Source organism: Syngnathus typhle, linkage group LG20 (genome assembly GCF_033458585.1).
Source record: "Syngnathus typhle isolate RoL2023-S1 ecotype Sweden linkage group LG20, RoL_Styp_1.0, whole genome shotgun sequence".
Lineage (NCBI taxonomy): Eukaryota > Metazoa > Chordata > Actinopteri > Syngnathiformes > Syngnathidae > Syngnathus > Syngnathus typhle.
The window spans coordinates 638,067-660,156 of record NC_083757.1 but is presented as its reverse complement, the minus strand read 5'-3'; the positions used below and the strand labels follow the sequence as shown (position 1 = coordinate 660,156).

The 22,090-nt window shown below is 46.4% G+C and overlaps 6 protein-coding genes across 9 annotated transcripts; 3 read left to right on the top strand and 3 right to left on the bottom strand.

The window, feature by feature from the left end:
- Positions 1 to 273: 273 nt before the first annotated feature.
- Positions 274 to 5,836, bottom strand: rprd2a (regulation of nuclear pre-mRNA domain containing 2a). Its single transcript, XM_061267468.1, has 10 exons — positions 5,348 to 5,836; positions 4,753 to 4,882; positions 4,148 to 4,299; positions 4,013 to 4,065; positions 3,794 to 3,920; positions 3,533 to 3,708; positions 3,092 to 3,437; positions 2,797 to 2,985; positions 2,551 to 2,706; positions 274 to 2,453 (listed from the first exon to the last, which is right to left on the bottom strand). Exons 1-10 carry the CDS (start codon positions 5,520 to 5,522, stop codon positions 991 to 993), a joined length of 2,967 nt encoding a protein of 988 aa, XP_061123452.1. The 5' UTR covers positions 5,523 to 5,836; the 3' UTR covers positions 274 to 990.
- A 297-nt stretch (positions 5,837 to 6,133) lies between these two features.
- ciarta (circadian associated repressor of transcription a) lies at positions 6,134 to 10,067 on the bottom strand. The gene is made up of 6 exons (XM_061267475.1): positions 9,875 to 10,067; positions 8,542 to 8,861; positions 8,394 to 8,469; positions 8,022 to 8,100; positions 7,784 to 7,937; positions 6,134 to 7,625 (listed from the first exon to the last, which is right to left on the bottom strand). The coding sequence occupies exons 2-6, from the start codon at positions 8,857 to 8,859 to the stop codon at positions 7,266 to 7,268; spliced, it is 987 nt and encodes a 328-aa protein (XP_061123459.1). The 5' UTR covers positions 8,860 to 8,861; positions 9,875 to 10,067; the 3' UTR covers positions 6,134 to 7,265.
- A 414-nt stretch (positions 10,068 to 10,481) lies between these two features.
- On the bottom strand, positions 10,482 to 11,503 carry mrps21 (mitochondrial ribosomal protein S21). The gene is made up of 2 exons (XM_061267478.1): positions 11,349 to 11,503; positions 10,482 to 10,928 (listed from the first exon to the last, which is right to left on the bottom strand). Exons 1-2 carry the CDS (start codon positions 11,429 to 11,431, stop codon positions 10,748 to 10,750), a joined length of 264 nt encoding a protein of 87 aa, XP_061123462.1. The 5' UTR covers positions 11,432 to 11,503; the 3' UTR covers positions 10,482 to 10,747.
- Positions 11,504 to 11,831: 328 nt separating this feature from the next.
- Positions 11,832 to 15,187, top strand: crabp2b (cellular retinoic acid binding protein 2, b). Of its 3 annotated transcripts, none has more exons than XR_009710744.1 (5): positions 11,832 to 12,055; positions 12,865 to 13,043; positions 13,239 to 13,355; positions 13,448 to 13,568; positions 14,301 to 15,187. XR_009710744.1 is itself a non-coding variant. In XM_061267477.1 (4 exons), exons 1-4 carry the CDS (start codon positions 11,974 to 11,976, stop codon positions 13,496 to 13,498), a joined length of 429 nt encoding a protein of 142 aa, XP_061123461.1. In that variant the 5' UTR covers positions 11,834 to 11,973; the 3' UTR covers positions 13,499 to 13,756. The 3 variants fall into 3 exon arrangements, 1 of the variants encoding a protein (XP_061123461.1); XR_009710743.1 differs by lacking the exon at positions 14,301 to 15,187 and adding an exon at positions 13,790 to 14,109; XM_061267477.1 differs by lacking the exon at positions 14,301 to 15,187 and having other exon boundaries at positions 11,834 to 12,055; positions 13,448 to 13,756.
- Positions 15,188 to 15,921: 734 nt separating this feature from the next.
- On the top strand, positions 15,922 to 18,802 carry scamp3 (secretory carrier membrane protein 3). Of its 2 annotated transcripts, XM_061267474.1 has the most exons (10): positions 15,922 to 16,045; positions 16,217 to 16,253; positions 16,463 to 16,543; positions 16,741 to 16,863; positions 16,932 to 17,052; positions 17,127 to 17,255; positions 17,345 to 17,504; positions 17,585 to 17,686; positions 17,794 to 17,911; positions 18,036 to 18,802. In XM_061267474.1, exons 2-10 carry the CDS (start codon positions 16,230 to 16,232, stop codon positions 18,183 to 18,185), a joined length of 1,008 nt encoding a protein of 335 aa, XP_061123458.1. In that variant the 5' UTR covers positions 15,922 to 16,045; positions 16,217 to 16,229; the 3' UTR covers positions 18,186 to 18,802. The 2 variants fall into 2 exon arrangements, with proteins under 2 accessions (XP_061123458.1, XP_061123457.1); XM_061267473.1 differs by having other exon boundaries at positions 15,933 to 16,253.
- A 229-nt stretch (positions 18,803 to 19,031) lies between these two features.
- Positions 19,032 to 22,088, top strand: rnf115b (ring finger protein 115b). The gene is made up of 9 exons (XM_061267476.1): positions 19,032 to 19,190; positions 20,068 to 20,126; positions 20,197 to 20,254; positions 20,324 to 20,529; positions 20,655 to 20,723; positions 20,808 to 20,886; positions 21,117 to 21,210; positions 21,404 to 21,519; positions 21,679 to 22,088. The coding sequence occupies exons 1-9, from the start codon at positions 19,107 to 19,109 to the stop codon at positions 21,793 to 21,795; spliced, it is 882 nt and encodes a 293-aa protein (XP_061123460.1). The 5' UTR covers positions 19,032 to 19,106; the 3' UTR covers positions 21,796 to 22,088.
- The last annotated feature ends 2 nt before the right edge of the window (positions 22,089 to 22,090 follow it).

Genomic DNA, 22,090 nt, shown 5'->3' with positions numbered 1-22,090 from the left:
GTGCGTTGTTTTTAAGCTAGTAGCTGAACTAAGTATTTAGTTTCCATAACACTGAAACATTCATTCTTTCAAGCTAAAAGGCATCTTGAATTTCTATTTTGTCCCACTGTTTATTAGTAGCAAGCAGAAGCAGGATGCTCATGCTACCATTGATTGCAAGATATGGCAAATTGAAGGAGCCTATTTTTGGCTCCTTCTTTCTTTCAAAGTTGAAAACGTGACATCATGTCACATGAGAACCAAGATTGGCGTTTAAGCAGAAACAACACCGTATTTCAAAATCAAACGTTTATTCAACCGTACAAATAAAGTGAAAGTGAAGCATCTTCCGTCCCCTTCCGAAACGTCAGCGCTTCAGCGTAGGGTGGGGGGAAAAAAAATTCCCTCGCTCCTCGTCTCCTTTTAAGTCAAAAGGGGTCGCCTCTCAACGCGGCAAAAGGATAACGGAGAGACCATCGCTTCACGACTATAAACGTCAACGGTGAAATAGCTAACGTGAATTGTAGGAGGAACACAACCTGTCGAAAAAAAAAGGGAACTCTCCAACGGGTGCTTTAAGATGGATGGTGTGAATGAAATCAACTTGAAAACAAATGGCAGATGCAAAGATGAAGCACTGAACACGCACTTTTGACACTCTCCTGGCTAAAGATACGTTCGCTGGCTACCAGCGCGTGCACACACACTGAACCGAAATCAAACACTGATGGATGACTGATTTATACATAATTACGGGGAAAAAGAAAACTTCAAAAGTGTGAAAAGAAAAAGTAGATATCCACCTTTTATTTTCGGTAATCTTCTGTCTTCACCACTCTTCCGGGTGCTTCTGCCTTTTGGAGTCTGTAGTTCTCGTTCTTTCTCAGTCTTTGTTATTTCAGGTCTGGACAGTGGTTTTGCTTCATCGGCACTAATTTAGCGTCTGAGTGATTTTGCCCTTCGGCCTTTTCACATTTGACCTCCCACTGCGGGTAAGGAAGCTTAGTCCAGTCAGTAGCGTGGGGGCGGGAAGGCTCTTTTGGGAGCAAACATGGGACCGGGATATAGCCCTCCCCTGGGAACGGGTCGCTTGCCCCTTAGTCTCGGATCAGGCCCCGGAAAATTAGCAAACGGTGGACGTGGGGGACCCCTGGGAAACGGGGGTTGACCGGGCCGAGGGACCCGATGGAGAAGTCGCATGCCGGGGGGACGCATCGGGAAATGGGACGGCGGCGGCGGCGGCCGCCTGGGCGCAAAGTGAGGATGAGGGGGGCTCCGTCTCGGGTTGTTAAAAGAATCCAGCGAGGAAGAGGCAAAGCGCCCCCCCCTGCCTCGGAGGAGGGTATGCTGAGGGCTGCCCCCCCGTGGGTAGAAAGGGGCCTCGGGGCGCTCGTAAGGGCTGTAATCCTCGTGCTCTTGTGGGTAACGCATGTGGTCCGGAGTTGAGCCCTGCTCGTCGTACAACGATTCATCTGAACGAAAGGCTGACTTGTGTCCGTGATCGTGGACCACCATGCCGGGGAAACCTCGACTCGGTTCCGCTTGGGTCACGTCCGCGTGGGGGGGCGCCGCCTGCTGTTCGGCTGGAGTCGCCAAAACTGCTTGGAGGGTGGGAGGGGGAGGTAACTTGGGGACAGGAGGAAGGAGGTTTTTGAAGAAATCGGAGGCTTGTTGAAAGCCTTTCGATTCGGTCACTGCTTGTGCTTGGTACTCAAATGTTTGGTTACAAGCGGGCACGGAAACATTGTAGCCCGCGGCGGGCTGCTGCTGCAAGCCCCCCTCATCGTACCAAGCCCTATCGGCCATCCCCCGAAAGGCCTGCGCGCCGCCGCCTGTGGCGGGATCGGACGCATTGTTCTCAGCGTACGGGTACGTTTGGTACAGTTGGCCGTTCTGGGCCGCACCCGGCCGCAAGTGGCCTCGTAGGGTGGCGCTCTCTGGGTTCTGAGGAGTATTTTCCCGGAAAGCGAACGGAGCCGGCATCCCGCTGTCTGGGTTTGCGCCTAAAGACCTCGGGAGCCCCATGGTCACGTCCATCACCTCATCTTGGGTGGGGGTGCCTCCGCCTTCGTCACGCACCGGTGTTCCGCCCTGCGTGTCGCTTCCTCTTACCGGGCTGGAGTTATCCGCCCTATTGGGGAGGTGAAGGGCGAAACTAAGGTCAAAGTTGCTAAAAGCAGGATTGCCATGAAGGAAGTTGTGAATTTTGGATTCTAAACTGTCTGCTTTAGCAACGTCTGCCGTTCCTGCTGTCGGGGGCGTTTCTCCGGGTACTTCCGGCGTCGGGGCAGCGGTGGGCATTTCGGGGACGTCTGACGGCGTGGAGGGCGCCGGCGTAGCAGAGTGGAAGGGAGTGGAACCCTGATTGGGAGCCGCTGAAGCTGATGTGAATGAGGCTGAGGGAGAAGGCTCGCCTGTGCGGGAGGATTCTTCCGGGTCCTTTTCAGCGGGGCTGCTCAGAAGAGAAGTGATGCCTGATGACGGACGGACGGACGACGGCGGCAGCGGCACACAATCAGTGTCAAAATCCATCAAACGAGCCCATTGTTGTCAAAGTGAAAATAAGCTCACCGGCAAGGCCACTTTGGGCTTGGACTTTAGTCAGAGCGTTAAGGAGCTCGGCGGGACTCATGTCCACCTGCGCCAGTATGTCCACCAAGGCGGTGGCATCGTCGGAGGAGGGAGCTAACGTCTCAGCTGATGAGCAGCGGCTCTCCCCTGGCGCTCCTGCATTACAACAAAGGACAGACTCTTTTCAAAAAATTCCCATGTCATGGAATAGTGGATCGTTCAAAGTCAAAGCAAAGGTCTCCTCACCTGTGTTTTTCATGGCTGCGTTAAAACTGTTGAGGATAGAGCCGATTTTACCCAGGTCAATATTTTCCAGACTTCCAGATGCGCCATCCGATGAGGCGTGCTGCTCTGCCGCTACTGATGGCTCGGTCTTTTTGCTCATGGGATTAGACACCTCCAATTTTGGCCCAGAGCTCTTCGCTTGCTCCTCAACTGTGGAAGGGAAGAAGACGGGAAAAAATTGACCGAAACAAAGATGCATACGGACCAGCTCAAGACGACAAAGCATTTTTAAAAGAATCCATGTTTTCGTGCTCACCTATGATGCTTCCGCTGACTATTTCGTCATCAGACAGCTCCATGTCCTCCACTTCCCGGTTAACGTTATCGTCGCCACTATTGGGCACTCGTTTTGGGGAATCGCCAATCGAAGACAAAGGACTTGGGGCCGGAGGTTCCGTTTCGTCCTCCAAAGCGGAGGAGTCCATGTCTGGATGAGGCTTGGCCACTTCCAGGTCGTGGAAAGGAGATTCGGAGCCCGTTGGAGATGGCGCGTCCGCAGAGGGTGAGGGAATAGGCGAATCGTCCAGGTCTGGTAAGGTCGCTTTGAGGTGGTCCAGCTTGCGCTTCAGGTGGTTCACTCGGTTAGCAAACGTCTGGTAGGCCTGGGAGGGAGGGAGGTAGGGAGGACATTTCCATGGATGGATCCATGAAGAAAACGGAAGAGCCAAACAGGAATGTTATCAAGCATTCAACTTACGTTGGCAACAATCTTGACCTCCTTGTACTGCATCTCATAGAAGATATCGGCATTGCTCAGGGCTTCCAGGAGGAGCGGTCCCGTTTTATTTTGTTTGTCAAAGAACTTGACAAACTCTTGGAGCTGCGCATTGCCTTCCTCAAAGTCCCGGGAGAACTTCTTTCCTCCTGCCTTATCTGAAAGGAAAGGATCAATGTCCGTCAAAGCAAAGCGTTGGGCCTGGGGCTGGATCAAATGATAGCGGCGGAATCATTTTGGGACCTTTCAGCTTCTTGAGGGTTTCAGAACTGCAGATGTCAACCCTCATGGCTGCCAATTGCTTTTCTCGAAGCTCCACATCCTCCAGAGACCTCTTGTATTTCGACAGTTGCTCAATGAAGGACGGGGGCTTGAAGAAACACGTTTGAAACAAAAACAATGTCAAATGACAAAGAGTATTTGAAGTCATGCTTGTTTGCCTTCATTTAGCTCCAGTCTTACCACAAATTCTGCAACAATCTTGGACTGGATATCTGCCTTGGACTCAACTGGAGCTTGAATTGAATTCAAATAACCATTAGGAAGTCTCCCGCAGCTACTTAAGTCAAGAAATCCCACCGGTGAGATGATGCTTACTTTTTTGCTCCACGGGTGTCACAGGCGGGGTCTCCTCTTTGACGAGGATGCCCCTGAGCTCAGCAACGGCAGCATCTGTATAGACGCTTCTCTCCTGCCAGATGGTCAGTATCCTCTGCACCGATGTCACCACCTTTGCGTCACCTTCTTGTCTGCACGACCGCAAACAAAAAGTAAGGCCAAATTCTTAGCGTACTGACAGGACCCACACATAAGTGCCCCTCCACTAGATTAAGATTAAGATTAAAGTCCCAATGATCGTCACACACACACCTGGGTGTGGTGAAATTTGTCCTCTGCATTTAACCCATCCCCGTGTGATTTTAATCCATCCCCTGGGGGAGAGGGGAGCAGTGAGCAGCAGCGGTGCCGCGCTCGGGAATCAGTTGGTGATCTAACCCCCCAATTCCAACCCTTAATGCTGAGTGCCAAGCAGGGAGGCAATGGGTCCCATTTTTATAGTCTTTGGTATGACCCGGCCGGGGTTTGAACCCACAACCTTCCAGCCTCAGGGCGGACACTCTACCACTAGGCCACTGAGCTGTCAGATGCAACATCTGGAATGGCGGCGTTGCGCTGAATTCATCAGGCCCAGATCGACTTACTTGATCAGCACAAAGGCCTCAGGGAGCACATCGGCAAATGAAGTACGGTAGACCAGAGCATTTTTCCTTTTGCAGTTCTGAATGACATCATTGGCCAGGTAAAACAGGTTGAGCTTGTGTGCTGTGTTCGCTGTTGGGGAAGAAAGAAAGAACATGTTCAGAAAAAAAAAAATCGGAAGCTTGGAGGAAACTCCATGTGATGTTCATGACCATGCCTGACGAATGACTGAGAAAATAGTCCTTCTTAATGCACTGAGTAATAACAACATTCTATTTCGCTCATTCGAGAACAGCAGGTATGTTTTCAAACATGGCCTCATTCATACTTTGCTACATTTTGACACTGCTACTGGCGTGTCATAGCAGCTATTATGGGACATGTTCTCCGCGGATACAGAAGTGACAAGCGAAGCAATAGTCAAGTGCTTAAATCGGCGCTTCACGAGCAACTCAAGCGTTACTTTGGAAACGGCTAAGCTAATAGCATGGTAAATTCGTAGCACACTACTCCAAATACACGTTACGATTTAGACTGATCAACTTGAGTCACCCACCGATCATCAACGTCTTGAGGTCAAAAGGAAACAACACTTACATTTCTTCAAACACTTGATCCACTGTCGCACGATCATGTTGTGGTACTTCTTGTACTCGATACACCACGTTGACAGCCCTTGAATGGAATCCATTGTATTCGTCACATTTAGTAACTTCGTATCCAGCACAGCCTCAAACGAGGCACCGGAATTGCGCACTCTTGCAGCTTCCATGTCGAGAGCTTCTTGTTTGACGTTGTCCTCATCAAAACGCACTCAACTTAGCTATGGCTAGCACTAGCTTCACCGGCTAGCTTCCCGTTGCACAGACTCGGTCGCTGTGTGCGGCCATCGCTATGTTACGATCTCGTAAATATTTAGTAATTCCCTTTGTGCGTCCAGTAATAACACGCTATTGACGCGTGAATGAAAGCAACGCGTGTAGACATGAGGATCGATTCAATTAAAAATGAAGGGCGATTTCGTGCTAGGCACAACTTCGTAGGACTGTGAAGTGACAAATTCCGCGTTCCTAGTCGGAAGAAGCGAATGAGACACCTCGGGCGGGCGGGCGGATATCCGCTTGTTTACATCCGGGTTCAGGCGGATATGCACTTGTTTACTTTCGGATTCCTGCCACATAACGGTACAAAAAAAAAGATTGCGTCGTTCACAGTTGTATTCTTGTCAAAACAGTCATTCGTATAGTAGTTGCCAAACTGTAGAACAACTAGGGCAAGTGTATATATGCGATGTTCTGTATTTTGAAAATATGCCTCCAATGTATACTGTATCGTGATATACAGTCACGTCAACATACATACAACTGACACTCATGTAAGCAGTCACCGTGAATTGGCTTTTAATTCAAACATGGAAGTAGAAAAATTGATCAAAGCAAGATTTCAAATATAGTCAAGATGCTTCACTTTTGAAGTATTACAATTTGAGCGTTAGTAATGAATTGCAAAACAGCAGCAATAAAAAAAAAAAATTAAATACTCGGAGGAGTTCTGCACAAATGGTCAGGTATAAAAAGTAGAGTGAAAAAGCATGTTAAATAACTTTGGGTCCTGCAGAACTTGACATCCCTTGTGTCAAAGTGATGCAAAATATTTACATGACAAATTTGTAGCACAAATGTTAAACCCCAGCACACACAAACAACTCAAAAGTATTTCGTTTTAATCACAGCTAATGTAGTAAGTGCTGATTCTCTTAAGCCACCATTTTAAAATACGCTACTAGTGCGGTCGTTTCTTAAGGTGCAATTCATCCTTTTGGAAATAGTGTTCCATATCTATCAAAACATATTGAAGGCATTGAAGTTTCTTCATTACCATATGCATGTTACTTATTCTTTCATTTGAAAGCGCTTTCGCAGCAGCTTTCGTCGATTAAGGGAATGCATCGAATATCATTTCAGGGTACTTTGTCAGCAGCAACTTGAAAATGATCTTCTTTTGCCCTTTTCTAATCCATTTTGGAATTAGAGTGATGCGAGAGAATAAATAAATTCTAGGATTCACATTAACCCGTGCTTTTGTGCTGCAATGCGTGACATAAATAACATAGAATACAACATTCATATTGTATTCAATACACTGTACATCGTCAAATATAGTGTGCAATTGCAGGCAGATTTTGTCAGGATTCAATTGTAAAGCCTTCGTTTCAAACCAGATTTAAATTGTGGAATTCAAATACCTTAATGACACTTTGTTTCTAGGCGCCCTTTAGCAACACTCCAAAAATGCAAATACCTTGAGACATGGCACAAGTCATGTGCTTATCTACGTGGAGGGCTAAATCCTATCATCGAGTGTGATGGAATAGAATTCCTTTTTGTATGCGAAGAGTTGAATCAGACGAATACTTGGCGATTATACTTTGTTGTGTTTTGACTGCAAAATGTACAAACAGTTCCTTTTGGGTGGATTGTAGTTTGAAGGGCAAACGCCTTTTAAAAAGATGCAGTCAATTACATTGTATTGAAGCAGTGAACTTGAACTCAGACTGGCACATTGTTGTGTCGATATTGCACGCATTAGCATCAGCATCAGCACTCGAAGACACTGACTTGTCCTGTGTAACTGGGCAACTGCTGTAGGAGCTGCGAGATATTTCATATTCGTCCGTTTCGTTTTTGACATGTACACGTGACAGTTTGTCTTCAGTGGCGCGGACTCTTTCATGGTCAGGAGCGTCCCGCTTCCTCGTTATACTGGTGGAAAAGGTGCGCGGCATCACAATTGGGAAGCTTCCAGGTAAATTCATCTTTTTCTTGGGTGGGTCTATTCCGGTGTAGTCGGAATCTGACCAGATGAGTTTCCGCTTCTAGAATCATTAAAAAAAAGGGGAAAAAATGTCAGTGTTGTTGATATAAAGACGGCACTGGACTGTTTTTTTTTTTTATCCTAAGAAACTGAAATTTAGTGATGACTGAAATGCTGTTCAAATGCCAATTATAGCACAACATAAAGTTTGGTCCTCACCTTAACTGGCATGCTGAGCTGATTTTGGCACCAGTGAGTTATTTGTTTGGGGGGGAAGCTTTGGGCTAATGTGACCGTGGGATGAAGCGCCACCTGAGGGAACCAGAGCTTGAGCATTCCCTCGATCTGCAACAAGTTGTGGAGATATCGCTCCCTTCAAAGAAAAATCGGTCAGAAGAAAAACACATTAAATGACAAGCTACGCTTGATAACATCATCCCAATTTTATGAAGCTTACCCCATTTCAGGCCTCTGCAGAATCCCCAGAATTCTTTGTAGTCTATCCATGGCGACGCTTTGCTGGAAATTGGTTAAACCTGCCACAGGAAAAGAGAGAAGACAAGGAAACTCAATCAGTCATGAGAATGACAATCTGAATCAACGACAACATTCAATTGGATGTTAAAAATATTATTATTATTATTATTATTATATTTGGTCAATTAACAGATTTCATTCATTTTGTTCGTCCCCTTGATGGAAAATGTGTTGCTCCTTTCTTGGCCACATGAGAGCAGTATTATACTAGACTCAGGAAGATGTTCGCGTCAAGAAATTCAGGCCTGTTTGTAGTGCGTCTGTCTGCATTTGTTCTAGCTCAACTGCATACCTTTATTAAACCTGCCAGTTTTAAGGCCGTGAAGAAGCTCCATCAGAGGACAGATGAAGTTGTGTAAATCGATACACTAGAATAGAGAAAAATATTGGTCATTAGACAACAGCAATCCATCCAAAAGGTGCATTTAGCGAGTACTTACTTTCTGAGTGAAGGCGCGGTCTCCTGCTGAAGGTGATGCTGAATCACCAGCTGGGGCACCAGGAGAAAGGTGGTACTTTTTCCTCCCGCTAACATGTACAGTGCGGTGGGCCCTCTTGGACCCCGGGCACGTCTGATCCAAACGAACTCGGAAACATCCCTCGTAGCCCGATAAGACCTTACAAGTCACCAAGTCCTCCTCTTCTGAAGAAATTTCGGCTTCATCTTCGGTTAGCTCGCTTTCATTCAGAATGTCGTTGAAGGTGGACGGATGCAGGTCACAAGCTGGCCATTGAGAAGAAGCACTCAATGGATTCATACCTGCAGAGTGACAAAAGGTGAGGTAGAAAAGACAAAAACAAGATTAATTACATTGTTTAGGCACCACAGAAAATCGGACAAAATAGTGTAAAACCGGTTGCATGTTGTCTCTATTTTTATTTTTAGAATGAGCATCATTGACGTTTTAAACGTCTACTCATTTGCTGCGTGCACATCTGTCATAATGTCAATGATAGGATTAGAGCGCAACATTAAACTATTGAAATATTCAGTTCTGGTCAAGGATCTTTCGCTTATGTAATTCAAAACAAGCTACAGCTACAGCTGCAGGTGGCAGAGTAGGCAGGATTACTAAACGCTAAGACATTTCTTTGCAAGAGCCAATCGGTATAAATAACCCGTCCCGCCCCGCCCCCTCAACAACAACAACAACAAAAAAAGAAAAGAAAAAGCGAAGAAACAAAAACAATAAGAACATGCATGACATTAAACATTTTAAAAAAACGATATGACGATTTAATTCTGCAAGTCGTCAAAATGATGTGACTGCTAGGGAAATAAATCGATGTATTATTCTTTTTTTTTTTTAAATCTTAATTAAAATCAATTGACTTTGGTGGTATCTATAGCGACATAAATGTACAGTACAACATGTAGTCAACAATTACGGATGATTTCGTGAACTAAATCTTCAAATCATATGACGCTTGCTTCTATACACGTGCAGCAAACTTTCAGTGTCACGTTCCGTGAGTCACGGTACGGCGCAACTGATTTCTTTTTTTTTTTTTTTTAGAAACTATTTTAGTAGGGATAACATTATTATAGACATATTCATAAAAAGAATGTCCGACAGCATTGCCAACAACAATATATGCACATTGATCTGTTTCGCAAAATGTACAAACAAATCGACATCCATCTTAAATTCTAAAATGCGTGATTTATGTCAAATGGCACAGGCACACGTATAAATTGCACAATGGAAGAATGATGACAATTGCATGCGTTTGTCAAGTTTGCTTTCAGAAACGATTATTCGGAAGTCTTACCTTGTAACAGCAGCGGTCGTTGACTGAAAATGTGGATCAAGGCAAAGCTTGTTGAAAAAGCCAAAGCTTCTATGACAACTAAATAGATGCAAATTGTCGCAGCGGAATGACAGACTGCACTGCACTGCAAAGTCTTGTTAATAATCGTGCTCGCGTCTTCGGCAATAACTCCAAGTACAACTCGAGCGACAGGGAATACACGTGCAGCGTGACCACACTACTCCGATTGGTTGGGAAAGTCTTCGCTCTTATCTCATTGGTTGGAAGGCGTGACCAATCAGCAAGCTTCCTAGAGCTGATTGGCTGATCCCCTCGCAGCTGCACGTGTTGAGAGTGTGGACTTGTCACGTAGCACCCACCCATCACGAGGCACTAACCTGTGTCTGTTGATTTGCAAGCGGTGCGAACCATGTACAAATACGTCGTTACTGTACGTACTGAAGTAGAATTGCAGGTATGTTGACTTGACTTAACTAGTTACCTGGCTACAGTTGACTGGTTAACGTGATCTGATCATATCAATCGATCAAAGCTAAGCTAAAAGGTTTCAAGCAGTATTCGAACATTTTCGACCTTTTTTCCAAGGCAGTAAATGAAACCACCAGAGTGAGTTTTTATAAGAAACTTTTACTGCAACCAATGTTTCACTGACACAACAGATTGAACAGCATTCACACAATATGGCGGCAGGATCGTCTTCACAAGAACAGGATTTTTTCACACAAAATTTAGTGCCATGATGAAGTGGGTGGGACTACAAAGGTCTATATCCCATTATTTCCATCTCTCTATTTAATGACACAAATATTGGGCTGAGTTTCCTTTTCCCACTTTGCAGACTTTATTTACAATCATTGGACAGCCATCATTTCATTATGAACCAAGCCAGGGATCTGTTCGGTTTGTCCTGGATACGAAGGCGATTTTCCGGGCCATTTCGGTGTCGTAGATGCGTTTACATTTCTCATAGTTCTTCCGCTGACGCTCTCGGCAGGGCTTCTCGTAGTAGCGCCTGCGCTTCACCGTCTCAATGATCCCATCCTGGTTCAGGACCCTGAAATAGAGAATAATTCTTTGTCAGAAGCATACAATCAAAAAGTGACCGTGAGTGCAATTTTTGTGGTTGCAAAATGATTGGCATTTACAAAGTTGGAAAAAAATATATACAATTATCATAAACTTGGGGAACTTGTATATCTACGCCATTAATGCTTACATTAATAGCATTAACTTTGTGCACTTAGTAGAAAGGCGCTTCATAAAGTTCAATATGTCGACTTTCATTTGTTTACAAGAGCGTTGACACATTCAATATGTCAGACAAGCTGACGTGTCGACGGGCTGGGTCTAGTTCTATTTTGCGCAGGCGCAGTTCCATGACATTGAGCAGAGGGGTACGGTTGCTCGAGATCAACAAATAAACCACTAATTCTTGCTCGTTAGGAACGTTTACCGACAGTTTGAAAATGTTTACCTGTTGAGATGTTTGTATGCTGCATCAACGTTGCCATCTTGAACCATCACTGTCCGGGCAATGAAGCGAAGATGTCTCGCCATGACGATGTCGATGGCAACAAAAATGGTAGCCGTGCAGAAACAGTCGTTTCTGGTTAAAAGTTCCGCGTGACTTTTCATCCCACGTTTGCGCCCTCTGCTGGTTTTTGTCGGGTGGTGTCAATGGTACAAGCAGTCAGAACTCCGCAATCATCTTTGAAGAGTAATTTAAGGTCTTTCATTCTTATTTGTTTCATTATTATATTTATTTGTGCTTATTATTTGAATATCCATTATTATTTGCACGTTTGCCCGAAGCAACATGACTTTTCTTTTGCTTTGGCATAAATGAACGCTCCCCGTCTGGCAGATGTTTTCTTCCATCTCGTATTCAAATGTCTCACCAAGCTGATGCAGGGTGAAGTTGCAAAGTCTCGCTTGCTCTTCTTATTGGCTGGAGCTTCTTCACGTCCAGGCGAGCTATTAGCCAATAGAAAAGAGACGCAAATGCAAGCAAGAGGAGTGGACATCTCCGACCTGGCTAACAGCGTCACACACGCAGAGTTGGTGCAGAAAGAAACAAACCTTCTACACAGATCGGCAAGATGGAGAAGAAAATCCCGGACTTTTCTGGAAAATGGAAAATGAAGTCTTCGGAATATTTTGAGGAGCTCTTGAAAGCGCTGGGTGAGTAGACATTTTACAGACAATTCAAAGTGGGAGCTAAAAACTTTCTGGATCAAGTCGTGTTGCACATTTGACTTGATTCAATGCAAATGTATTAGTCTATTTAATGGTGTCTATCCATCCATCCATCCATCCATCCATCCATCCATCCATCCAATCTACCAGGGAGGGCATCATTGCATCACTTGTTTTTAGACAATGAGCGTTTTACAGTCGTTCTCTATAAACAACATTTCTTGAGAAAGCAAGATTTGCCGCGCATTGCTTAATGAGAAAACGGAGTTCAATTCATCTGATCTCAATTTGACATTCACCTGCATGGAAACATTCAAGTGCATCTTACTCAATTAAAGGCCAAGACCGCTTGAATTGCACGAGGGCTCAAGAGGGGGCCAACTAGTGGCATCCATTAAAAATCAAAAGGCAAACAAAATGTGGTGGAATGTCGGATTCATCTGAAGCAGGGTACTCCTCATGCGGATGTAATTAGAGTCAGCGTAAACGGAACTGAGTCTCGACATGGGCCCCCTGCAGCCAGCCGGTCAGCAGCTATGAGACAGACTCCCCTCCCCGCACGGCCCGGGGCCCCCCCGACCCAAATCTAATGCGGCATGTGAGTTCCCTTAATGGAACGAGCAGGACGGCGCACTGAAAGTAAACAAATTGCAAGCATTCGTCCTTTGCAAAGGAAGGGAGAAGATATCAAGTTTGGTGGTCACTTGGATGTGTGAAGCTCATCAAAGTAAGTCATTGAATGTTCAGGCACGGCACCCCTCTCTTTTATGATCCGAACGTTCCTTTGTGCACAGGTGTGAATATGTTTGTGAGGAAAATTGCTGTGGCGGCAGCCTCAAGTCCTGCTGTGGAAATCAGCCAGCAAGGAGAGAGTCTATCCATCAAAACATCCACCAGCATCCGCACTACCCACGTCTCTTTCACCGTGGGTCAATCGTTTAACGAGACCACAGTGGATGGACGCCCCTGCACGGTATTTTTTTTCTTCAGAGCACAGATTCTTACCGTAGTGGGAAATGGCCAATAGGAGGGGGGGGGGGACATATGGAAATCATTGTAGTGGATGTGTGACATTGCCGGGGATCTGGTCTTCATTTAATCCTGGCTGGTGAAAGGACTAGCCTCTGACTGACTTGTTCCACCCAAAAACTTTTGTGTTTTTATCAAGAGTTTTCCTACATGGGAATCAGAGAGCAAAATCAGCTGTGAACAGACTTTACAGAAAGGCGAGGGTCCCAAGACAGCCTGGACTCGAGAGCTGACTAATGACGGAGGGCTGATACTGGTAAGCCATTTTAGTGATTGTGCTGATTGTTCCGCGCGGAGCTGCTGCATAGCTTCTTTGTTATACCCCCTTTTTTTTTTTGTTCTTTCTAGACGATGACTGCAGGGGATGTTGTCTGCACCAGAGTTTATGAAAGGGAATAAGGAAATCGTCAGGCAATATTGTCCCTTTTATGTGGTTCATATATCTACTCACCTTGCGCCCACAATTTTGGTGAGCTCCACCAGCAGAAATGATTTCCTATTTTATGTTTCCTATGTTTTATCCAATGATGTAATCAATCGGAAATTTGCTTCTGAATTATTTCCTGGATTGGCTATGGAGACGTTTAACAACCGCTTCATTGTTATGATATACGACTGTGATTGTCGATGTATCGAAAATGACACTTCTTTTCCAAATCGTTGTCAATGTTTGTTGTTTAATATTTGAAGTGCGGGCGGAAACCCCCACGGCCTTCAGTTCCACAATCCAAAAGTCAACACCACGCATGCCTCGCCTGCAGTGAATAACGGACCACCAGACTTCTAAAAAAGCGTGCCGACCCGGTGACGTTCTTTCCGGTTTATGCACCCGATGCTCCGATGAATGCTCCATACTCAATGACCTCGAGGTGGATTTTCCACTCCTCAGCTTCTCTCATTGAACAGCCTCGCTGAAGCGCAATCATTGTGTGAGGAAAAATCACAGCACTCTCGGGTGGATGGAAAGTTCTCCGCTGTTTGCTCAATAAAAACCATCCCAAAAATTGTCAGCCGGGCACATATTGAATGTGCCTAGATGACGCCGCTTGAATAAAGGCTGTTATCCTCCGAAGAGAATTTGAAACCATCCGGGTCATTTTCCGCACACAACTGTGTGCCGGTCCATTCCCCGGGCAGTGACGTAATGGGGCACCATCAGCTTTGGAATGCTGCGGTTTCAATGCCTGGACTTTTCTTTCAGGGCCATCTGAAACAATCATGGATCATAAAAGAGAGTTGCAGGAGTCGACTGACAGACGTAACTGAAAGGAAGGCGATAAGCAAGACCAAGGGGACAAAGCCAGGTCCCACCCATTCCAGGCTTCCTAAACTCAATGGCTGCTTTGAACGCTAATTGGACGGAAGTCGTTGGACACCATCATGTCATTAGGCGCTATACAGGAAATGAAACATGACACACCATTTCAAGGTGTCTGTGTGTGTGTCCATTCATCCAGACGAATATTTGTGAGGTTGAACGAGAGCTATAGCTCAGTTGGCGTCGAGATAAAACGCTGGTTTTGCTATACCGGAAAGAATGTTGGCTGTATCACCCTCCACTGGTCACAACTTGGTGAGCCATGGCAAGCTATCGAAGTTGACCTCTTGAGGCTTAAGTTTTCAAAACATCGCTCATTGTTGGCAGTCAACTAGTCATAGATTCTGTGGGCTCCCCCCCCCCCCTTGTTTTGTCAAATCCGAGCGCCAAAGCCATGTGTTATCGGGTATATTTTCTGGCACGGAAAATGAGTACTTGGACGATGATCCAAGCGTGCAATCCGCTATATTGGATCTGTTGTCCTTGGTGACTGACCTAAATATGCAAGGGTGGGGTCTTCTCTCCAAATTGTTTGCACATTGCTTGGAAAGGCCTTGGAAGATGAAGAATGTTGCAAAGTAAAGCATTCAAGTGTGTGCCTGAATCTCACTCACGACTGAGACCCCCCCCCCCCCATGTGACTTGGGGGCATGGATTACAACGATAACCGCTGGTTGAATTAAAGACGTTGCAGTTTACGACACACACACACACACACCTGCAAATTGTGCAAACCATGACAAAAGCTGGAGTAAAAATTCTGCACGTTTGCCATTGTGATGGTGATTTTCTTCCACAAAAGCTGTTGTCATGAAAAGATTAGAAACAAGTCAACGTTACGCCATTTCATGTTGTTATTGTTAAACAATGCCTCCTAGTACCTCATTGATGCAGATTTCTAAACTGAGATTGCATCCCATTTAATATTCAGCTCATTTAATATCCGTTTGTCTCTTTATCTGTCCCTGACCGTCTCACTCTCTCTGATTCTCCAGATTCACGAGATTAAAGGCACAAGAGTGACATCTACCGTATGTTATGTATATGGTGAAAAAAAAAAGGAACAACAAAGCTTCAAATAGGTGATTTATCGTATTAGGCTGTATTTATTATTGCTTTTGGCAAGCTGGCCGAATAACGATTATTTGCAAATAACAGGTGTGTTATTGAATTGATCGTGTTTCTTGCAAAGCGTATTGGAATAATAATAATCATCATCACTCTTCCTCTGGATTGTTTTATCAACCGCGGGTAGGTCGAGACTTTATTGACATTATTTCTACTATTTAAAATGTGATGGGAGAAAAATAATTCAAGAATGACGGGAGGGCGAACCGAATCGTAATATACGCATGGCTTGAGTCTTTAATCAGCATAAAATGTCCACAAATGAAGGGTTTACAGAAAATGTTTGAAAAATGAATCGATAGATGGATGGTTGGATGAACGGATGAATGAATGGGTGGGTGGAGACGCATCCGGTTGCCCGGTGTGTTTTCTTTTTTTTTTTTTTTTGCGCCGCAGTGATCACATGACTGTGACTTCCTGCTTTGTGTTTTGCTCTCCGGTAGGGAAGCCGAACGTATCCTTTGGGCTGGCCAAAAAGAGAAGATCCACTAAAAGCATCAGTGAGTGCGTGTGTTTGGCTATAGTTCCAAATGCTGCGATGCCAATGAAATGCTAGCTAGCTAGCTAGCCAGCCGCATGGCCTCTCTTCCTTTTCCCTTTCGAAGGAGCTAAGTGACGTTGCTGACACTTGACACTTTGTCTTTTTTTGCTATTATGTCGAAATACACTAGCTTTCCTGAACCAATGGACGATCACAACCCTTTCCAGGTGAGTGTTATGCGGCGACCGGGGCGAGGGGGGAAGAAGCTCCATTGAATCAACTTGGCACAAATATGAGTGGCGTGTTGTCCCTCATCATGTGACGCCATGTGGTTTCTTTTCTTGACGTCAAGCTTCGGCCAGCAAGAAACAGCCAAAAATAACACAGATTGGGTTAGTGTTGTTGCGATTGAGACGATTTCCGTTGTTGTTGTCAGGACCCAGCAGTGACCCAACACAGCAGCAACACCGGCTATGCCACTTTGGACCTGTACAACCCATTTGAGGGCACGCCTGAGGTATGTCACTTGATTACAAAGTGATTAAAGGTGACAATCAATATTTATTCTGCTTGGGAAAAGCTTGGTTTCATCTCCATCGATCCGTCCGTTTTCGGAAGCGCTTTATCCTCATGAGGGCGGGTCGTGGTTCCGCTCGAGCCCAATGGCCACGTTGAGACTTTTATTGCAAAGCACCTTTTTGGTTTGTATTTCAGGCTCCGCCTCCGTACGAAGCCACCTCTCCATCTGCTCCATCTGCGCCTGCACAGACTCCGCCTAGCCGGACGACGCCCACCGAGCCCCGTAACTACGGCTCGTACAACAGCCGCAACTCCCAGGTAGAATGGACAGATGGACTGGTCGGAAAGCATCTGTTGACGATATCCGTCTTTCGTCCGTCCGTCAGACTGCCGTAAATGCTACCACGACAGAGCTGATGAAGAAGCAGGAGGAGCTGGAGAGGAAAGCCCAGGAGCTGGAGAGGAGAGAGCGGGAGCTGCAGTCTCACACTTTGGGCCCTGGAGCCAGTGCGCATTTCACTCGAGCTTTTCTGTCCCAAGGATCGGGGAAGTGACCGTGGCTTCTTTGTGCTGTGCTTCAGCTCGTCAGAATAACTGGCCTCCCCTGCCTTCGTTCTGTCCCGTCGGCCCCTGCTTCTACCAGGACATCAACGTGGAGATCAGCCAGCGCTTCCAGCGGACCGTCACCAGCATGTATTACTTTTGGTTGTGTGAGTTGGTCATGATCAAAAAGGGGAAGGACTGACCACTCGCCATACAAGTCACTAAGCGAGCCCCGTTCTCTGTCGTCTGAATGCAGTCGGCACGGGAACTCTGCTCTTTAACCTGATCTCCTCGCTGGCCATGTTCTGCATCGACACTTCAGTCGGCGTCGGTCTGGGTCTTGCCATCCTCTGGGCGCTTCTCTTCACTCCGTGCTCCTTCGTCTGCTGGTATCGGCCCGCTTACAAAGCGTTCAGGTATTTGGCCCAAATGGATGTCTCTTTCTTTCATAATTCCTTTGTCATTCTGAAAGCCGTCTTTTCCGTGTTCCCTCTAGGAGTGACAGCTCGTTCAACTTCTTTATTTTCTTTTTTGTTTTCTTTGCCCAAGTCATTCTTTACGTCATCATGACCATCGGCATCCCTGGATGGGGCTTCAGGTAATGACCTGCCTGACTCGGAGCAGTAGGGGCTGTCCTTCGATGAAACCCAAAAGTCTATCGTATTCATGGCCGCACTTGCCAAGTGTCGTCGTTGTGCCTTTCAGTGGATGGATTGTGAGCTTGACTGCTCTCAAGACAAGCGTCGCCGTCGGTGCCATCACCATGATGAACGCCATCCTGTTTACCGCTCAGGCCGCCATTGGAGTGGTCATGCTGAAGAAGGTAATTGTTGGAAAATGCTCAGCTCTGTAAATGCATCCATGGCCGATTGGACTTTTCATCCAATCAACAAAGAGGTCACGGCGAAGAAAGTGCGGCCAATCACGTATGCTCTTTCCCCGCTCAGGTTCACGGTCTTTACAGGCAGACCGATGCCAGTTTCCAAAAGGCCCAGGCGGAATTTGCCACTGGAGTCATGTCCAATCAGGCCGTCCGCCAAGCTGCTGCCGGCGCCGCTAGCAACGCCGCTCAAGGGGCCTTCGCCGCACCCCGTTGATCCCCAGGGACGTTGAGGAAAGGCTCGTTCATGTTCATTTTCCCCATTGTGGTGATTCGATTTCAATGACTGGTGAACCCGAGTCCCAAGCGAGTGCACCAGATTATGGCCTTCTGTAATGGCGTATGTCATAAATAGGCCGAAACGAGTCCACATTTATTCGGACATGCCGTCGTGGTGTTAGTAAGCTGTCTGAAAGTGCCAAGACTGCCAAATGTATCCTTTATCACCCGTGAGACATGCTGTTTTTTCAGCTCATGCTAAAAGGCTTCCATTGAAACATCTCCATCCTAACGGACCAAATGGTCCCTTTTTCTCGTGCGAAACTAACAATGATGCTTATGTATGTTGTAGCCAAAACTCTCACACACTGTAAGAAATTGTGTTTGATGTCGCACCGTTTTGTTGCTCCATCTTGTGACTAATACAAATACACTGACGTGCAAGACCGCCTGGCTGAGTTTACTGCAGTCGTTGAAGGACATTTGTGATCAATAATACGTTCGGTCAAGAGGTATGCTTCGCATACATTTTTGACCCACTTTTTGCTTTCACTGTCCTTTGTTATTTAGAAGTGCCAAAGAATAGAAATGATAACAAAAATACTTGTATGCCAATATGTTGTGTCGTGATTGTCATTTCTTTTGTAACAACAATTGCTTGATACAACAATGACATCTGCATGGCAACAAGTGTCTTTGGCGTCGTCACCAGTCGGTCGCACATGACAAGTACCACTTAGAAAATGAGCACTTAATTTGCAACTAGTTCTACGCGTCCATCCTAGTGACTGACTGACTACACGTGCATGACGTGACGTGGCTCGTCTCGTCGCACGTTGCGTTGGTTCTTTGCTATTCTAAGCGCACGCACGCACGGACGCACGCGCACATTCGGCCGGGCGCTCCTACGGACGGCAACATGACGGAGGCCGCCGCGGCGGCAACAATTCAGCACCGGTTCTTCTGTCACTGCTGTAAGCGTGAAACGCAACCCCTTCTCCCGGTAAGTCATTTGGAGTTGCCAAGAGTCGTGCCACACTTGAATCGGCATCGCCCTTTGGCGTTTAAGGCTGGCTGGGCGAGAAGAAAATGACACAATCGTTTCGTAAATGGAGCGCTCCCTAGATAGATGTTGAATTTAAGCGTACATGTCGCTATCTTCTTACATCCACAAGCGTAAACATAAAAGTCTGACTTGGGTGCTTCACATGCGTGTGTCCATATTTAGAAGGCTGTTCTGTTCTGGTGTCCAGTTGTCTCGCCTTGCATGTGTGTGTGAGAGTGTGTGTGTGTCTGTGAGGGGGAGGGCTGCACGGTGTTTTTCTATGCGGCGCCAACATGCAATTTTTACGCACAAACAAGCAGACTTCAAAAGTGACCCAATCGTTGCATTAAATCTCCCAACAGACGCTCGCTCACTTCCTATTTACAGATCATGACGTGCAGGTCAGATAGAAGAGCTGCTTTTCAAAATACAATGCTCAAATGAACGAATTGTTGATTTCAATCAATGGAAGTACAGCATGGAGCGAGTTTAATTGCTCCCTTCTTGTACATTCTTGCAACCAACCATGTAATTCCTTTCGAAATTGCATTTGAACGCTGATATTGCTGCGTTAATGCGAGGAATGAGGACTATCATGATGGTTATTAGCATATCCAGCAACCCCCTGACACCTTGCAAAGATCGATGTCCCTCGGGAGCTGTGAACAGCAGATGGATGACGTCAGCGCCTTTTAATCGGGTGCAATCCCAATCTTCCGGTACGGCCATGACGTCATTGCTGCATCATCGCTTCCTCAATGATCCATCCGGCCGGGACAAAAGATGTTTTTTGTGTTCTCCACTAGCCAACCAAGTACGTTCTTTTCTTTTCAAGGATTTTGTCTGCCCCGGGTGCAAGTCTGACTTTATCGAGGAGGTGGAACATGACTCCAGGTATAGGAGAGTTTGGGGGATTGGGTTCCTGTTGAAAACGTGCCCACTACTGAAGCTGCTTTTTCTTCAGACTCTTGGAGAGCAGCGCAGCAGAGAGCAGCCAAGACTCCAACTCGTTATTCTCCGAAGTAATTCTTTGACAATGAACATTTTGAAATCCGAGTGGGAAAAGGCCTCACGGTTTGCGTCTCTCCAAGCTATGGCAGCTGTTGTTTATGGAGCGCTCGGCTCTGCTGTCGCACCCGCCGTCATCGGAGCGGGAGGACGGCGAGACGTTGCTTAGCGCTCAAAGTCGTCTTCCTTTGGTGACACCGGGCAACGCTGAGGTCAGAGAGCTACACTTTCTCTCCCAGCCTGGGGAGGAGAGGTCACCCCGACCTGAGCAAAGACCTCAAGTGGAAGGGTGCGTGTCTGGTGATCACAATCAATCATTTGATAAGAAATGTCTGAAATTGATAGCGCCCCACTGATTTGCATATTTCGGTGTTTGTAACCATTCCCCCCCCCCCCTCTTTTGGCCCGCTCAAGGATCGTGCAACACTTCTTGGCCGACCTGTTTACAACCAATGGAAACCCCAGCGCTGCGCCAGCTGCATTGTAATCCGCTATTCAATCCTTTTCTGATTTCATCTCTGAAGAAGGGTGATCCAATGTTCTCTTTACGTTCTGTTTGGCTCTCAGATCGAGCATGCTGCAACTGTACTCTAACCCGGCAGATTACGCGTGGGGTCAGGGAGGCCTGGATACAGTCATTACGGAGGTCAGGTCATAGCGACCTTTCTTCTCTCTTTGGATTTACAATGCACTTTTCAATTGACATGTAATGATGTGTTTGAACGCTAGACAAAAGGTCACAGCAAAGAATGGAACGGATGGGATGGACCATCAAACAAACGGTTCTTGTGGGAGCCACCAAGATGGGAGCCCTGATTGATTGCAAATACAGCTAAATTGCAAACCTTTGAACACGACTTGCTGTTTTCATCTCAGTTGTTAGGACAGTTGGAGAACACGGGTCCCCCCCCTGCCGAAAAGAACAGGATCTCATCCTTGCCGACGGTTTGCATTTCTCAAGAGCAAACAGGTGGGAATCCTATTACGGCGTTGCTATTTACTCCGACCCCAAAAAATGATCGATGTTTCGTTTTCTCATCGACTTTTTTACTCTTCCTTTTCCTTGGCCTTGCCGCTTTCCCTGACTGACATTTTTATCGACTCTTATTTCCAAATCCTATTCTCTTCAATAAAAGCCCTTCCTTTGTGTTGCTCTTTCAAAGACCGCAGACTGGAGTGTACAATTTGCAGGGAGGAGTATTCATCGGGGGAATGTGTCCGCAAGCTACCGTGCCTCCATTACTTCCACGGTGACTGTATAGTGCCTTGGCTGGAACTGGTAAGGCTGTTGACTGCCTTTGGGTCGCTGGCTCTTAAAGGCACAAGGGACCCCCCCCCCAATAATATACTACTTTGTTTTTTTTACTGTCACTCAAAAAAGTGAAAGCGCAGCCAAAAAAAGGGAGATGTATTGTGCCGATTGTTTCCCTTCCTCCAGCACGATACGTGTCCAGTGTGCCGCAAAAGCCTGGACGGTGTCGACCACAGTCTCCTCCAATCTCCAGAGGGTCGCGCCATTAAGGCAACAGAGCAACACGGCAGGCGGGCCATCTGAATTATGGCCATCATCATCCTTTGCAGCTTGAAGTGTCGCTTCATTTGCACGTTTTAGCCGCCGATCCCTGCTTTTTCATGGCCCGTACTAAGTCACTCAGCAGAGCAGTAAGCTGACAAGACCACACTGTACGCTGCTTTCCTCAATGGCTGATTCCGATGTGCGGAACTTGTCACCACCAAGCTGCCAGCTGACCGGGAAATAATACTTTTCAATGAAGACTGTTTGGAAGACAGTGACCTGCTTTCGCCATCACACTCTTTGGTTATTAAAGTTCATCACTGCGATCCTCATC

What these genes read in the sequence shown, in the direction of transcription:
- rprd2a (XM_061267468.1), bottom strand. Translation starts at nt 5,522, where the DNA reads ATGGAAGCTGCAAGAGTGCGCAATTCCGGTGCCTCGTTTGAGGCTGTG. An exon ending in GAGGCCTTTGTGCTGATCAA is followed by an intron (nt 4,300 to 4,752) that starts GTAAGTCGATCT and finishes GCGGTCGTGCAG; the next exon opens with ACAAGAAGGTGACGCAAAGG. An exon ending in CGCAGCCATGAAAAACACAG is followed by an intron (nt 2,707 to 2,796) that starts GTGAGGAGACCT and finishes GTTGTAATGCAG; the next exon opens with GAGCGCCAGGGGAGAGCCGC.
- rnf115b (XM_061267476.1), top strand. Translation starts at nt 19,107, where the DNA reads ATGACGGAGGCCGCCGCGGCGGCAACAATTCAGCACCGGTTCTTCTGT. An exon ending in AAACGCAACCCCTTCTCCCG is followed by an intron (nt 19,191 to 20,067) that starts GTAAGTCATTTG and finishes TTTCTTTTCAAG; the next exon opens with GATTTTGTCTGCCCCGGGTG. An exon ending in GAGGTGGAACATGACTCCAG is followed by an intron (nt 20,127 to 20,196) that starts GTATAGGAGAGT and finishes CTTTTTCTTCAG; the next exon opens with ACTCTTGGAGAGCAGCGCAG.
- scamp3 (XM_061267473.1), top strand. Translation starts at nt 16,200, where the DNA reads ATGTCGAAATACACTAGCTTTCCTGAACCAATGGACGATCACAACCCT. An exon ending in ACGATCACAACCCTTTCCAG is followed by an intron (nt 16,254 to 16,462) that starts GTGAGTGTTATG and finishes TGTTGTTGTCAG; the next exon opens with GACCCAGCAGTGACCCAACA. An exon ending in GAGTGGTCATGCTGAAGAAG is followed by an intron (nt 17,912 to 18,035) that starts GTAATTGTTGGA and finishes TTCCCCGCTCAG; the next exon opens with GTTCACGGTCTTTACAGGCA.
- crabp2b (XM_061267477.1), top strand. Translation starts at nt 11,974, where the DNA reads ATGGAGAAGAAAATCCCGGACTTTTCTGGAAAATGGAAAATGAAGTCT. An exon ending in TGGATGGACGCCCCTGCACG is followed by an intron (nt 13,044 to 13,238) that starts GTATTTTTTTTC and finishes GTTTTTATCAAG; the next exon opens with AGTTTTCCTACATGGGAATC. An exon ending in ATGACGGAGGGCTGATACTG is followed by an intron (nt 13,356 to 13,447) that starts GTAAGCCATTTT and finishes TGTTCTTTCTAG; the next exon opens with ACGATGACTGCAGGGGATGT.
- ciarta (XM_061267475.1), bottom strand. Translation starts at nt 8,859, where the DNA reads ATGAATCCATTGAGTGCTTCTTCTCAATGGCCAGCTTGTGACCTGCAT. An exon ending in AACTGGCAGGTTTAATAAAG is followed by an intron (nt 8,101 to 8,393) that starts GTATGCAGTTGA and finishes TTCCTGTGGCAG; the next exon opens with GTTTAACCAATTTCCAGCAA. An exon ending in AGCTCAGCATGCCAGTTAAG is followed by an intron (nt 7,626 to 7,783) that starts GTGAGGACCAAA and finishes TAATGATTCTAG; the next exon opens with AAGCGGAAACTCATCTGGTC.
- mrps21 (XM_061267478.1), bottom strand. Translation starts at nt 11,431, where the DNA reads ATGGCGAGACATCTTCGCTTCATTGCCCGGACAGTGATGGTTCAAGAT. An exon ending in GCATACAAACATCTCAACAG is followed by an intron (nt 10,929 to 11,348) that starts GTAAACATTTTC and finishes TCTCTATTTCAG; the next exon opens with GGTCCTGAACCAGGATGGGA.